We start from the raw sequence: 13,587 nt of genomic DNA on the forward strand, positions 1-13,587 counted from the left end.
GCCAGTGGCGCTCTCTGTAGTGTTTCCCCGCCGTTCTTGTCATTGGTTGATCCCAACAGCTTGGTCCCACAGCATTTTCTCCATTGCAACATTATAATAGAGAAGAAAGATCGGGCTACAAAAAACATTCTTAGGCTACTCAATGCCTTTTCACTCATTATATTATTATCTCTACATGAACATATTTTTAATAATGGAAAACGATGTCTTCGTGTGGTGCCAGTTCACACCTCAGGTGTAATGAGGCATCCGTAACCAGGGTACTCCTTTAGCCAGACAATATATCCAAGGTTACATAAACAGAAATTTGGACATGGAGTCATCATAGTAGTTTTAGATTGTATAAAGGTCAACAAAGGCTCGTTTTATGGAAATAAAAAATACTGTTAATATTATTAATAACAATAATAATAATAGTAAAAAACTAGAAAAATTCTGCAAGACATTTAACTGTGTGTCTACAACTTGGTGCACATCTGAATAACAATAAACATTAATAATAAAAAATAATAAAAGTGTTACATGTGCTATTCCTTCAGGAATTGACCTTTTTATAACCTATTTAAGACCTTTCTGTTTGCCAGAAACAGCTATGAAGAAGCTAGCTCTGAACCAACCAGATTTCATTTAAAAAACATTACTTTTAGCGTGTACAGAGCCAACATATTTTCACATCTAAATTGGTGAAGTGTGTGTTTATTTCAACCAACACTATAGTTTTTCATGGTTCGAAAATATAGAGAAGACCAAAAATGGCTTTTCATAGTTTTATTTGGTTTCTGTCGTTTTGACAGAGAGTGTGTTTTATAATGCTAAAATGACTGTTTATTTTCATGGAGTGTGATGGGTTTAGTTCATCGTGACATTATGTCAGCTGACAAATGACACTTCTTCTTCCTTCCTCTCCTCCTCACATCGGCAAACTGAATAATATACAGTATATATGTTATGATGTGATATAAGTCTTGTTGCTACATTATGTGACCGATATGATGTATTGTGAAATGATACAGAGCTTTTCAATGTGATGTCCGATGTAGTATCATAGTATGTGGCAGTATGTGTATTCATTACCATCGCTCACCTCACCATTGGTCAGATCCAACAGTAATCCACCACATTTACAATGCATTTTTAACCTGAACTTGTTTTTTTCTCACCTCCTGGACTCAATTTGTCTTCATCAACACCAACCCCACATCCGCAAAGTCTTTCAAAGCCCAATGCAACAACTCCTTTTTGATTTACTCTCCATACATCAATCATACTTGCCTGGTCCAACCCACACAACCATCAGCACACCTGTTCCTGCTGCCCAGCTCTCATCCTAATCCATCACATCCAAAACAGCTGTGATCAACACACAACATCCTTCATCCAGTTCTTAGCCAATCACAGTTCAACCCTCACCTAAACCTGATCTTACCCACTCCCACTCTCTTTCAACCCACGTGACAGGCCACCCTAACCAGCTAAGTGGAAGATTAGCAGCATTACCTTAGTCAGCCACTCTCTCTGCCAGGCCTGGTCAGCTGAGCAGTTTCGTCACATGCCCCTGCTGCTCTAACAAAAGTGAAACAAGTGCTCACAAAGTTACTATCATTGTGAAGTGACCTTGACACTCAGCAAAGCAAAATCTCACATCATACACATCCTTCTGTCAAATCTCTTAGTCTGATGAGATCATGCATGTTTTTTTGGGCCAGATGAGATTCTTGTATCAAGCTGCCGTGGGTTCAGCTCCAATCTGCAGCTCTTTGCTGCGTGTCGTCCCCTCTCTCTCTCCCCTTTCATGTCTTCAGATAAAGGCCCAAAAAATGCCAAAAAAAGTTCACCGCACGTGACTAAGGTTTGGATAATGATGAGTTAACATTCCCAGCACCACCTGATGATCTGTGCATGTGCTGCTTTCTGAGACAGGCTGCAGTGTGTGTGTGTGTGTGTGTGTGTGTGTGTGTGTGTGTGTGTGTGTGTGTGTGTGTGTGTGTGTGTATGTGTATGTGTATGTGTGTTTGTCAATGGGGGAAGTCAGTGAGGGGAGGCAGATCAGGGGGAGGGTGTGACTGTGGCCTAGTGGACCATAGCGAGAGAACAGTATGTAGGGCAAGGCCTTGCACTAGCTAACCTATCCTTGCTAGAGCACCATCGTTGGGCGTGCTGAATTTCTGCATGCATGATCAATGGCACTGAATAAAAAAGAGAGGAGAAAGACAGTGGCATGGGGGAGGGGAGGGACAAGTTAGAACAATATATAAAGCATCCAACTTGTTCCTAACTTGAGACTAAAGCAAAAACGCTTTATTTGTATTGTTATAATTAATTTAAACCCAACAAATACAAGAGAGTGACAAGGACAGTTAGACTACAATGTCTAGCTTTGAGCAACTTGTGGCTAACTTGAGTTTTCCAGTTTTTCCGATTTTTTAAATCTTGTAACATACGCAAAATGTATGCATTTGTAATTGTAAAAGGGGGGTTGTCAGTGTGTGAGAAAGGTTTTCAGTACGCTTGCACTTTTTATTCGTGCTTTTGCTCCATCCCGTCACTCTCCCTCTGTTACGTTGTCACTCACTCTGCCACCTTAAAACACTGCGATAGTTTGTCCAACCCAAGTCTTCACTGCTTTTGTTTCCTTGACCACAGCTGACCCGGAGTGGGAACGCATTGTCTGTAGGCGACCTCTGACCTGCCAGGGCCTGGGACCTGCTCTCCACCCCCCTCGAGGCAGTTTGAAAGAGAGTTAAGAAGGGGATCATGAGAGAAAGGGGCTTTAAAGGCGGCTTTTGACCATCTGAAAAGCTAGAAGCTGTGGCACAGTCAGCTGTATGTTTCAGTAGCAGTAGGTCTTAGAGCCAGACACCATCATTTGACTGTGATGCAAAGCGTAATCAAGCAACAAGTTCTAGGAAGACTACATTGAAATAAACCTGGGCAATTGATAGTAAAAAGAGATACAAATAGAATGTTTGTTGATGGATAAAGACAAACAGAACAAGAAAAAAAAGTCTTTTGAAATGGAAGTCAGGAGACCATTTTAAAGCACTCCACTTGCTGTGGGTGTTTTTTCCACCTGGCAGGTGGCGAGCCAAAGAAATCATTACATGAGAGAGGAGAAGGGAGGAAACAAGCACACCTGTGGTTGCAGCAGGAGCCCCACCTCCGTTCTCCTATCACAATCCCTCCATCCCCCAGGGGAAGGTGTGGCAAAGGGAGTGAGACAAAGGGAGGAGAGAAAAGGAAAGGAAGGAAGAGATTGTGGGGGAGATTTACAAGCCTCTTCAACAGTTGACTGAAGGTTAAGTTAACCTTTGATTAATGTACACAAAACAAACTGGACTGATGGTGCTGGAAGGCTCTGAGAGGCTTCCGTAGGCGACTGTGAACTTCCTGCGAGCACAAACAGGCCATAACCTATCCACCCTGATGACACAGGACTATTTCTGTGTGAGTGCAAGCAGCAGCAGTAGCGGAAGCAGCAGCCGCAACTGAGATCCACGCTGTAACACCACATATACGGTGGGGCGGATGGATGCAGGGAAAGACATAGACACTACATAGACGCCACATAAAGGCTTCTGGTTACAAATCCACAGAGGCCTAACACTTAAAGACAGATATTCAATAGAGCACTTGTCAACGTGGAAATTGGTATGGGAGTCACAGTTTGTTAAAGGACTTGCTATCCATCACTGTTGTACCCAGTGCATTATTAACTTTGAGAAAACTAATTATCTGTTATGTTTTGTCACATCCACGAAGCTTTGCTCGGCATGACATTAACTTACAACATCCATTCAATCTGAAATGACATGATCTTTAGAAGTGACACTTTATCCCTCAACAAAGTTTTAGTTTTTTTAAAGTGTACTCTTGTGACTGACTGTATAAGTGTTTGAAAAGGTAATAGCGATGATGAATAAGCTTCTTACTTCTAAAATTATGTTTATTCATATTTACATGCACCATCCTCTGTGTTTACAGCTTCACGTCTGCCCTGATTTCTTTCAGGGGTGAGATGATGTGACTAAACAATTGCCGGAATAGACAATGTGACAGATACAGATGGAGTCACGAATATCTTTGAAACCATCCCCATGCCGACCTGAAAGAGAGGACTGTGCCGTGACTCATCACCTCTTTATCGGAAGATGTGCTGCGGATAATGTAGTATTAACACATGATGGATTTCAAGCCAGGGCCTCGGAGCAGGACGGAAGGAAGTGAGAAAAAGGAAAAGAAAGGGAGAGTGAGACAGAGAAAAAAGAGATGATGAGGAAGTGTGTTTATGTTAAGAGAAAGAGAGAGAGGATCATTGGTAGTAGAGAGAGATTTTTTTGTAGGAAGAAATCCACACCACCGCTCTCCAAAGTGCCTTAGACACACACTCACACACACACACACACACGCACACAAGTGTAGTTGCGGTGCGTCCTTGCATCTCTTTTAATCCTTTTTCCATAACCCCCTCCGTTTCCTTTCACAGGACCTATCAACGCCATTCCTTGTTACTATTAATAGGAGACCACTGTCCCCCCTGTTCCCCTGCCTGAGTGTAGATCTGTGTGTGTGTGTTTGTGTGTATCAAGCTACCTTTAATACACCAGTGCGTTTCACTCCTCTCCTAATCTCAATGTGCTGTGATTCACTGAACAGGATATAAGGGAAAGCCAGTTACAAATATAGGTGTGTGTGTGTGTGTGTGTGTGTATTTCTTGTTTAAATATATTTGTGGGGTCCAAAGACCCGAGAATACAGTATACTTGTGGGGTCCCAACAGCTTTATGGGGCAAAAATGCTGGACACCATAACTTTAGAGGGCTGTTGGAGGGTTAAGACTTAAGGTTTTAGGCGATTAGGTAAGAAACTAGAGAATGCAATATGTCACTGACGGGTCCCCACAAAGATAGAGCCACTCACTGTGTGTGTGTGTGTGTGTGTGTGTGTGTGTGTGTATGTGTGTGTGTGGGAGGGGGGGGGAGTTGTTTCCGGTGCATGTCGATCTGTGACTGACTACTGAAATGTATTCCACAAAGGCCCGGGAACACACAAATCATCCCTGGGAAGTTGGAAAGTGTGTGTATTTATTGTCATGGATGTATGTGTGTGTGTTTGTGTGTGTGTGTGTGTGTATATGTGTGCGTGTGTGTACATGCTAATTGTAACACGTGGCTCACTAAAGTCCAGCTGCTTTACTTGTGTTCTGCAATGTACAGGCCCTCCAGCCTGATGGAAGGCTGTGATTATTGATTTATGAGCTCACAGTTAAATTGCGCCCTGCTTTGTAGTCTAATCAGCAGTTGACACATTAGATCTTCACACCATTTTTAAAAATGTATTTTAAAGGGATAGCTTAGTTTTTGGGGAGAGTGTGTGTGGAGTAAACCTATGGAGGCCTTTTTTAAATGTGTATAGGCAGTTTGAAGCTTTTGATGATAATGATTTGGTTGATTGATTTAGTTTAGCTTTGTAGCTTTGAGGTAGTATGCTAGTCTGACTACACTTGTATTTGTATGTTGACTGCAGACAACTGACTGTATCAGTGAGAAAACCAAAATGTATATGGAGAGTATAGAAAAGATGAAGGAAAGCTTCATACGATGAAAAGTAAAACAAAAAGAATGAGGAGGTTAACAGGCATAACACGCAGTGGGAGTTGGTATTCTTATATACTTTGTATTTTACTGTGTGTGTGTGCGTGTCTGTGTGTGTGTGTGTGCAGCTGTGCAGTGGCAGAGTGAAGGGAGGAGAGAGCAGAGGGGGTCCATTGTGGGTCTTTGTGTGGCTCAGATTGTCCTCTTCTCTGGGAAAGTGGAAACTTAACACTCCTCTCCAGAGGTCTGGTTACCAGGTGAGAGAGGAGGAAAGAAAAGGGAAAAACAGAGCGGTAGAGAGAGGGAGGAAGTGCTGCATAGGTGTGGAGAGAGAAACCAAATAGGAGAGGCGAGGGAGAAAAGACCATGAGATTTTGGGCATGAGAGCTGGAAAGAGAGATGGAAACTGAGAGAGGCTAAACGGAGAGATGAACACAGAGATAGGAAGAAAAAGCCTGAGAAAGAACAAACACAGAGTGGCTCCGATTTTGGTTTATATTCTACAAGACTCCAAAAATGGATGATCAAAGTGCAACAATCCTGAACAAATTTTTGAATGTATTGCATGCTATGCTAGCTCATCACCTTTTGCCTGTAGATAAAGTAATATGTGGAATTAAAATGGTATTATCAGTGTTATGTCCCCTCTGCAGTGAAGCCACAGCCATACACATAACTGTTGAGCAAATACCAGATACAATGTCAAAATGTTCCAGCATAATAATAAAAGCCACTGCTGTGATCTTTTCCACAATCAAACATAAAACTAAACTGAAACCAGTGGCACTCATTTAAAACTTAGTCATAACATAACTCCTCCTAGTGGCCACCTCTGGGACTTCACAAACTACCAAAATCAGCTCAACTCCCTGCAACTATTTCTCATCCCCAGAAATGAAGCAAACATCACAAATCTTGTATCTGAAAATTTACATTTATTTGGATAACTTTTTACAAATTATATATATATTTTTTACAAACACCACCTTTAACCCTGAACACCAACGTTTACAAAGTACAAAAAGGGAATACACTATGAAGCCAGAAATACCACTCAATTTTTCCAGATATATTCCAACTTGATTTTGATGTCTTAAGACGTGCGTGGTAAGAAAATAATTAAAAAAAAAAATACAGCTAATAAAACTTTGATGGGGGAAAAAATATCTGATGTGACTTTAAAATAAGGACCGACAAACTTTTCCTTGGACCAAGGAACACTTCTTTAAACTTTTTTTTCACAGTATATCTGGTATTCAGTGTTCCATTCTTACAAATATTTTCCCCTATTTGGTTTATATCATCGCATGCATCATGATATCAGAACTTCTTACTATCTACTTGAAATTTCTTTTTTGACTGTTGTTCATCATGTAAGGTTTTTTATTGCAGTCAAATCTTACAGTTGCATTTCTGTTAACTGTTAACCAATCTATTTTTCTATGTTGCTATCAACAAGAGAAAAACAAAAAAGTAATGGTCTCCCAGACCTTGGATCAAAGTCTTGTACAGTACTATTGTTGTTTTACTCGCTTTGCCATGATTCAGTCACAGCTCAAATACGAGTGTGTGTGTGTGTGTGTTTGTGTGAAAGCAAGGAAGGAGAGGAAAATGGGTATCGCAGGAGTGACCATGTGTGTTTGACAGGAGTGTTTTTGTGGATGCTTCGCGCTTTCTCCCCTGATATTGTCTGGAGTGGATTGTGGAGGCGGTAGCTAAGAACAGCTGCTTCTGACACACTATGTGTGTCACTTGGGGATTGAATGTGTATGTGTGTGAAAGTGTGTGTGTGTGTTTGTTGAGGGGGTGGTAGGACACTCTAAAAATTGCTAAGAGGAGACATTTGGTGTGTTTAAGACGTTTATAGCCACTAGAGTCCTTATTGAACTTAATTCTAACAGAAGCTTTCTGTTTGTATGTCAGAGTAGAGACTGATATTGACCTTCTGCAATATGAAATACGCCTCCTGAAAATGATCCCAGGGATTTGCTATTCCTTTTTAAAAACATCAGAGGCAATTCAACTGTGTCATTTAGCTTGTGCATGTAGGAGTGATGGATAATCAGCTATGTGCATGCATGTGTCTACGTATATAACATGTATGTGTGTCTTTAAATGTCTCTACAAGTGATGTTTTTTTTTTTTAAATAACAGCTAATAAGATAAAGACTAATCTAATCGATTACTCTTCCAATCATATTAACGGCGTTAACTGTTACTACTAAAAAATGCGGCAAGTTACTATAATTGAAATCAGACCAACTAGATCTTTGACCCGAGAGGCAAAGACCTTTTTTTTATGTTCTTCCTTGGTTAGTGGACAGTGCACGAGAAGAGCACGTTAATGCTGTCGATTGGCTGAGGTTGAGTAAAGTTTTATGGTAAGCCAATCAGAGGTAGAATTGGGCCGGTGTTTGAAAGTACGCATAGTCGGACACACAAACACAAGCGAGTCAGTCAACGAGAGACAGGTATGGCGAGCCCAAATGAGGAGCAATAAATATCAAAAGTTCCAAAACATCTATTGTGTTATTTGCATTGATCCACTATACCACATAATATCTATATACATGGCATTTGATTTGAGGCTGGTGTCACTTTGTCTCACAGCAACATTACAATAGTTTAGATTTGTGGACATTGTTTCTGTTAATAATGTCTTGTATTGAGTGTCAATTTCAATAGTCAGATTTATCATAAATAATTGAACATGCACTTCCGTTAAGAGGGGTGGAGGTGGGGTCACCTTTGAGCATTTAAAGATTTACTTGAAAGTAACGCAATAGTTACTTTTCTGAAGTAACTAGTTACTTTTATAATTTGTAACTGGGTATTTAATTTAATTTATTTTTGGAAAAAGTACCTAGTAACTGTAACTACGGTAATAACTTTTTAAAAGTAACTTGCCCAACACCAGTGTCTACAGATGACAGTACATGTGTGTGCATGTACGTGTGTGTGTTTGTGTGTGTGTATGTGTGTGCGTATGTGTATGTGCGTGTGTGTGTTTGTGTGTGTGTTTTTGCATGCAGCAGGCCGATATCACTGTCCCCCGTTATAAGCATAGTCTGCCTTGTTGTGCATGACCAGTCTGTTCTCGACGAAATAGAAGCTGTCTGACCGGGTCTCATAAGGACACTCCACCATCTGACGGACTGAAAAACAGACAACATATGCATTTCATCCATTCCAACACTTTTTTGAATTTCCAAACAATTGTGTGTGAAGTCATTGGGTTAGCATTCTTGATTAAGCATTTGAAATGTCCAAATTCTTTGCTGTGGTGGGCTTATGCCCCTTATAACAATAATATCAATACACAACCAGTGGCAAAACTAGCTCATTAGGAAAATAATGTATTAGCAAATATGAATGGCACCATAGTTGTCGCATAACACAAGTGATGTTATAGGAACTTCTTACGTGAAAGCATTAAAGGAAGGTTTCAGACGTATTTATGTCCATCTCATCAAAATACTAACACGCAAATTATGTTCATTAAAAGAGTCATTGGTCACTGGAATAAATCTTTCTCTGAACTGGCCATGAAACAGCCCCCTCCTAAAGCAACGGCATTGTAAAACAAAGAAGACAGAAATAGCAGAAATAACACTAAGGACCAAATTCACCGTCTTGTTCAGTACAGCCTGGGCTAATATGAGGAGTTTCATCTCAATCCTCCAGAATTAGATCTTTTAGGATAAAGTTCCCTCTTTGTGTTTACCCATGTTTTTTCTTCCTAAACTGCTGGACACAGGAAATTGAGATAGATATGAAGATACATTTGCCTACTTTACGTTCAAGCTAAGCTGTCAGCTGTCACATGGAGGTTTGATGCCGGGACACAACATTGGCAATAAACCTAGATAGACTAAGAAGATACCCAATTAATTTAGCGAGCTCAGACTGCTGAAGCCTCATATTAGCTCAAACTGAACTTTAAAACGCATTTTTACAGTACTGTGAATTTTGCTCCCCATACTTACAGTGTAATCACACTAGGAAGGGATCTCTTTACAGCCTGTATGGAGTGGTGAAAGGACTGCAGTGCCTAACAACTCTTTCAACGTACATATGGCATGTACTGTAGGTATTGTATTAAGAAAGAACACTTTTGCTCATTAATATGAACATTTCTGCTGCAAGATAGTGCAAAATATATTAAGATAATCTACTCTAGAGTGGGAAGAGTTAATAGTTGTAGTGTATAATTATTGTTTTCTATAACATAATGATGAAATACTGTCCCATATACCATACATGAGGGTCATAAAAATGCATGCAAGCACATTACGAGGCGGTAATTTGGAGAAAATTATCCAAAATGCCGCATAAATAGTGCACCTTGAGTAGGGGTTGGTCGATATGGAGCAAATCAAATATCACAATATTTTTCACCCATTACCTTGATATGGATCGATATCGATAACGATATTGTAGTGTTGACTACTGGTGCTTTCACAAAATATTTACACAAGATTTTTGATATATAATCATCAGTAATGTGGATATAACAACTAAGTGGATAAAGGCAAATAATAGAACAGTTACAGTCTGGTAAGTTCAGAAAATGACATCACTTAACTGTAATGCAGACTTAAAAACCACGAAAAGACAACACTTATGCTATATTACGATGTCCAAAATCTAAGATGATATCTTGTCTCATATCACAATATCAATATAATATTGATATATTGCCCAGCCCTAACCTTGAGTTAAGCGAAATTGCTGCATTGCAATTGTAAGAGATTGAAGACTGCTGCTAACATCGGCTGCAGATCCCTCCATCCCCTACAGCTTCACCACCAAATAAGATTAACAGGTTACTAATTTAGACTTTTGTTAAGTGAGCAATTGTGACACACAAAAGATAATTCACAAATCTCCTCTAGAAAAAAAGGCATTATCAATAACTGCTGATCTGTTTCTTTTGGTATTTGCATGGTACACAGATTAAGTAAAACAAAATTCAGTCTTCTAGATATTTAACATTCGGATAAGATGACACAATCTCTTCTGAGCTTCAATGTATCATATGACATACTTCAATATAATCATTGCATGGAATATTTGTTTTTTAACATAACTGTATTTAAGGAATTTATAGGTTTTACTCATAATGGCTATGTGTAAGGAAAAGACGACTTACCCAGGCTCTCAGACAGCTGAGGGAACTCATAGATATGCTCACAGGTGTTACGGCTGTTTGGGATACAGAAACCAAAGTCAAAGTCAAAGCTCTTCAGCAGGTGATCGCGGAAGTAGTGCCTCTCGATCATGCGAAAGTTGTTTAAAGGCCGGTTTCCAACTGTGAATTCCACCCTAATTGAGTGATACAGAGAGAAGGGAGATTGTAATGTTCCAATGTAATGTTTTGTGATCATAATGTTATTCCATTTTATACTGCACTGGCTCAAATGAGTGTGTAACTGACAGCGACAATGCTGCAATCATTTCCATTGTTTGTCCATGGAACATGTGAGTGTGTTTTCCTTAGGTGTGTGTTGATGAAGTGTGAGTCACTCACGTAGCTCCCACGGTCCTCAGGCGCAGGAAGGCTGGGGTGAACTGGTAGCGTACAAATCGGCCTGCGCACGCATCTGCCTCTCTGTTCTCCTCATCATCTTCTGAGACCAACAAAATAGGACAGAGACATTTTTTAAACAATCGACAATGAGGACTATGTTTGATGTTTCTGAACCTTGTTATTATGGTGTGAGACAATAACCAGAACAAGTCGGTAGCAGGGTCAAAACATAAGATGCCAGATACTTCACAGTCAACAGCTTCATTAAAGAACAAACACTACCATAAAACAGTACAAGCAGGAAGCCGATGCATATTACCTGTATGTGGGGGTTTGGCAATCTCAAAAAGGACAGTGCCTGTCTCCAGGTCTCTGATCTTAAAGCGTACGAAGTCAATGTTATAAATATTGTCCTCAGGTTTACAGAGGTACCCTGCAACAATGACAGACAGCATACAGGGGTTAAAAACGTTGATATTATTTTCAAGCCATTGTAGTTCATGTGTACACCGTTAAAGCACAACAGATACTCTGACGTGCACAAACATAACATGCAAAACACTGTGCTTGACATTGTTAACACTCAGATGACACACAAATCTTTGCATACACAGATACATAATGCACCCTATCTACAAAAGAAGATAAGAGATGGCAATGCTTTTCTGATTGCTGTAGAGCAACTGTGGTATTGCACAAATATGCATGAAAATAGGCATGTGTGAAGCCAACAAGAATATGCTGTAGCCTATTATCTGCGCGTTTTTTTAACAGTTTTGTTATATTAAAAACACTGATTAAGACTTCACAATTAAATAATGTGATAAAACAGTGCCCTTTTATTATAAAGGGGGAGATGATTCATTTAATTTCTAGTTTCATTTCCTTGCATGTCCCATTTGTTGTAACAATTGTAAATGTAGGCTACAACGTTGACGAGAATCTACCATGTTTTTATCCTTATTAGTTGTTTTTTTAATCTAATTCAGGCCATACAGAATGATCAATCCTGGCTGTGATGTCACAGTAGTGCCCTGTGTGCCCTATTTGACATTTGATTAATGTCAAAGACGCCTCCTATTATTAAATCCCCATGTTCCATTGCTGCTTAAAAATAGAAACATCGTTTTTTTCCATGAAGTCTATGTATTGTTTATGATGTCAGATATGTATTTTCTCAGATAATACAACAGATGTAATACCATTTAAGTCTATTTCACATGACAGCCACATAAGCATGCTCGACTGGACGTAATTTCCTCCAGTTTTATGTATCGTTAATGTGTAGCTAGATTAAATGTGTTGTGTAGCTTGTAGATGCTCGGTTAACAGGACAGGAAGCACGAAGCATCATGTGTGCGCGTGAACCTTTAACAAGATACATTAGAGAGAGACTCAAACCTCGAGTAGCCACCCGCAGTCCTAACACATCCTCCGGCGTGATGTGTCCACTTTGTGTCCGCAGGTCTTCCTCCGTGACGGGCCTGCTGTCCACCTGGCTCCTCCGGGACTTGAGCCTCTTCAGAACCCCTCCGCCAGGCTTGCGGTCCCGCGAAGGAGCAGCAGTGCTGTGGCCGCCACCGGAGACATTTTCAGCAACAGGCGTGTCGCTGCGGGCTTTGGTTCCGCTCATCGTTAACTGTCTACTTCTGTTTTACCAAGTGTCTTCTTCTTCTCGGATAAATGCTAGAAGAATAAAATGGCGTCGTAGCGTTTTAGCTAGAACTTGAATGTCGAGAGAACTGTCGGCGAACGGTCAAGCTCTTGTTTTTGTAAGCACATGCTGTACAGTTGCCATGACAACTCGTCCTGTGAGCCAGAGCAGGGTGTGAAGTGGTTCTTTGAAACGTCCACCAGGGAGCGCTGGATGAAAATACTTGAATCACCGGACTTATTATAATAACAATAATAATAATTTTGTCTTATATAATTTTGGCTATTGTCGAAATTTTGTCTGCTATATAATTAGCAATACCACAATGTAATAATACTGTACTAAAGAATAATTTTCATTACGTAGCTTACTTTTCACACACACACACACACACACACACACACACACACACACACACACACACACACTGCAGCCTCAAACACAGTTTAAGGGCCCCAGAGTTCAGTGTTTTCATTAATTCTGGAAACATGCTGCATGTTCAAACAGGTGTGACGTTTCCTACCCCAATGCGCATGCAACGCAAATTTAGGAAAGGCCCAGGTGTTATGCAAATAAAGGTTTTGTGTGAGAGAGCTGATGGGGACTTCATGCAGTTAAGATGCGGGTAGCCTCAGAACTCTCCACAAAACAGTGGACGCTGCATAAATAATACTAATACTAATAATAACAATAATAAATAACAATCATAACTATTATTAATATTATAATATGTAGAAATTTGCCTTACACAAGACATAGCCAAATAAGTAGCACATGCAAAAAACTAAATGTTTTGTAATTAAATACTTTTT

At 40.0% G+C, this 13,587-nt stretch overlaps 1 protein-coding gene across 2 annotated transcripts; it reads right to left on the reverse strand.

Annotated features, from left to right (window-relative positions):
• Window positions 1–6,822: 6,822 nt before the first annotated feature.
• Window positions 6,823–12,938, reverse strand: LOC117943924 (protein unc-119 homolog B-like). Of its 2 annotated transcripts, none has more exons than XM_034870363.1 (5): window positions 12,523–12,938; window positions 11,441–11,554; window positions 11,122–11,218; window positions 10,744–10,916; window positions 6,823–8,746 (listed from the first exon to the last, which is right to left on the reverse strand). In XM_034870363.1, the coding sequence occupies exons 1-5, from the start codon at window positions 12,752–12,754 to the stop codon at window positions 8,634–8,636; spliced, it is 729 nt and encodes a 242-aa protein (XP_034726254.1). In that variant the 5' UTR covers window positions 12,755–12,938; the 3' UTR covers window positions 6,823–8,633. The 2 variants fall into 2 exon arrangements, with proteins under 2 accessions (XP_034726254.1, XP_034726253.1); XM_034870362.1 differs by having other exon boundaries at window positions 11,122–11,221; window positions 12,523–12,937.
• Window positions 12,939–13,587: the final 649 nt, after the last annotated feature.

The sequence above is a fragment of the Etheostoma cragini genome, chromosome 4 (assembly GCF_013103735.1).
Source record: "Etheostoma cragini isolate CJK2018 chromosome 4, CSU_Ecrag_1.0, whole genome shotgun sequence".
NCBI classification, from domain to species: domain Eukaryota; kingdom Metazoa; phylum Chordata; class Actinopteri; order Perciformes; family Percidae; genus Etheostoma; species Etheostoma cragini.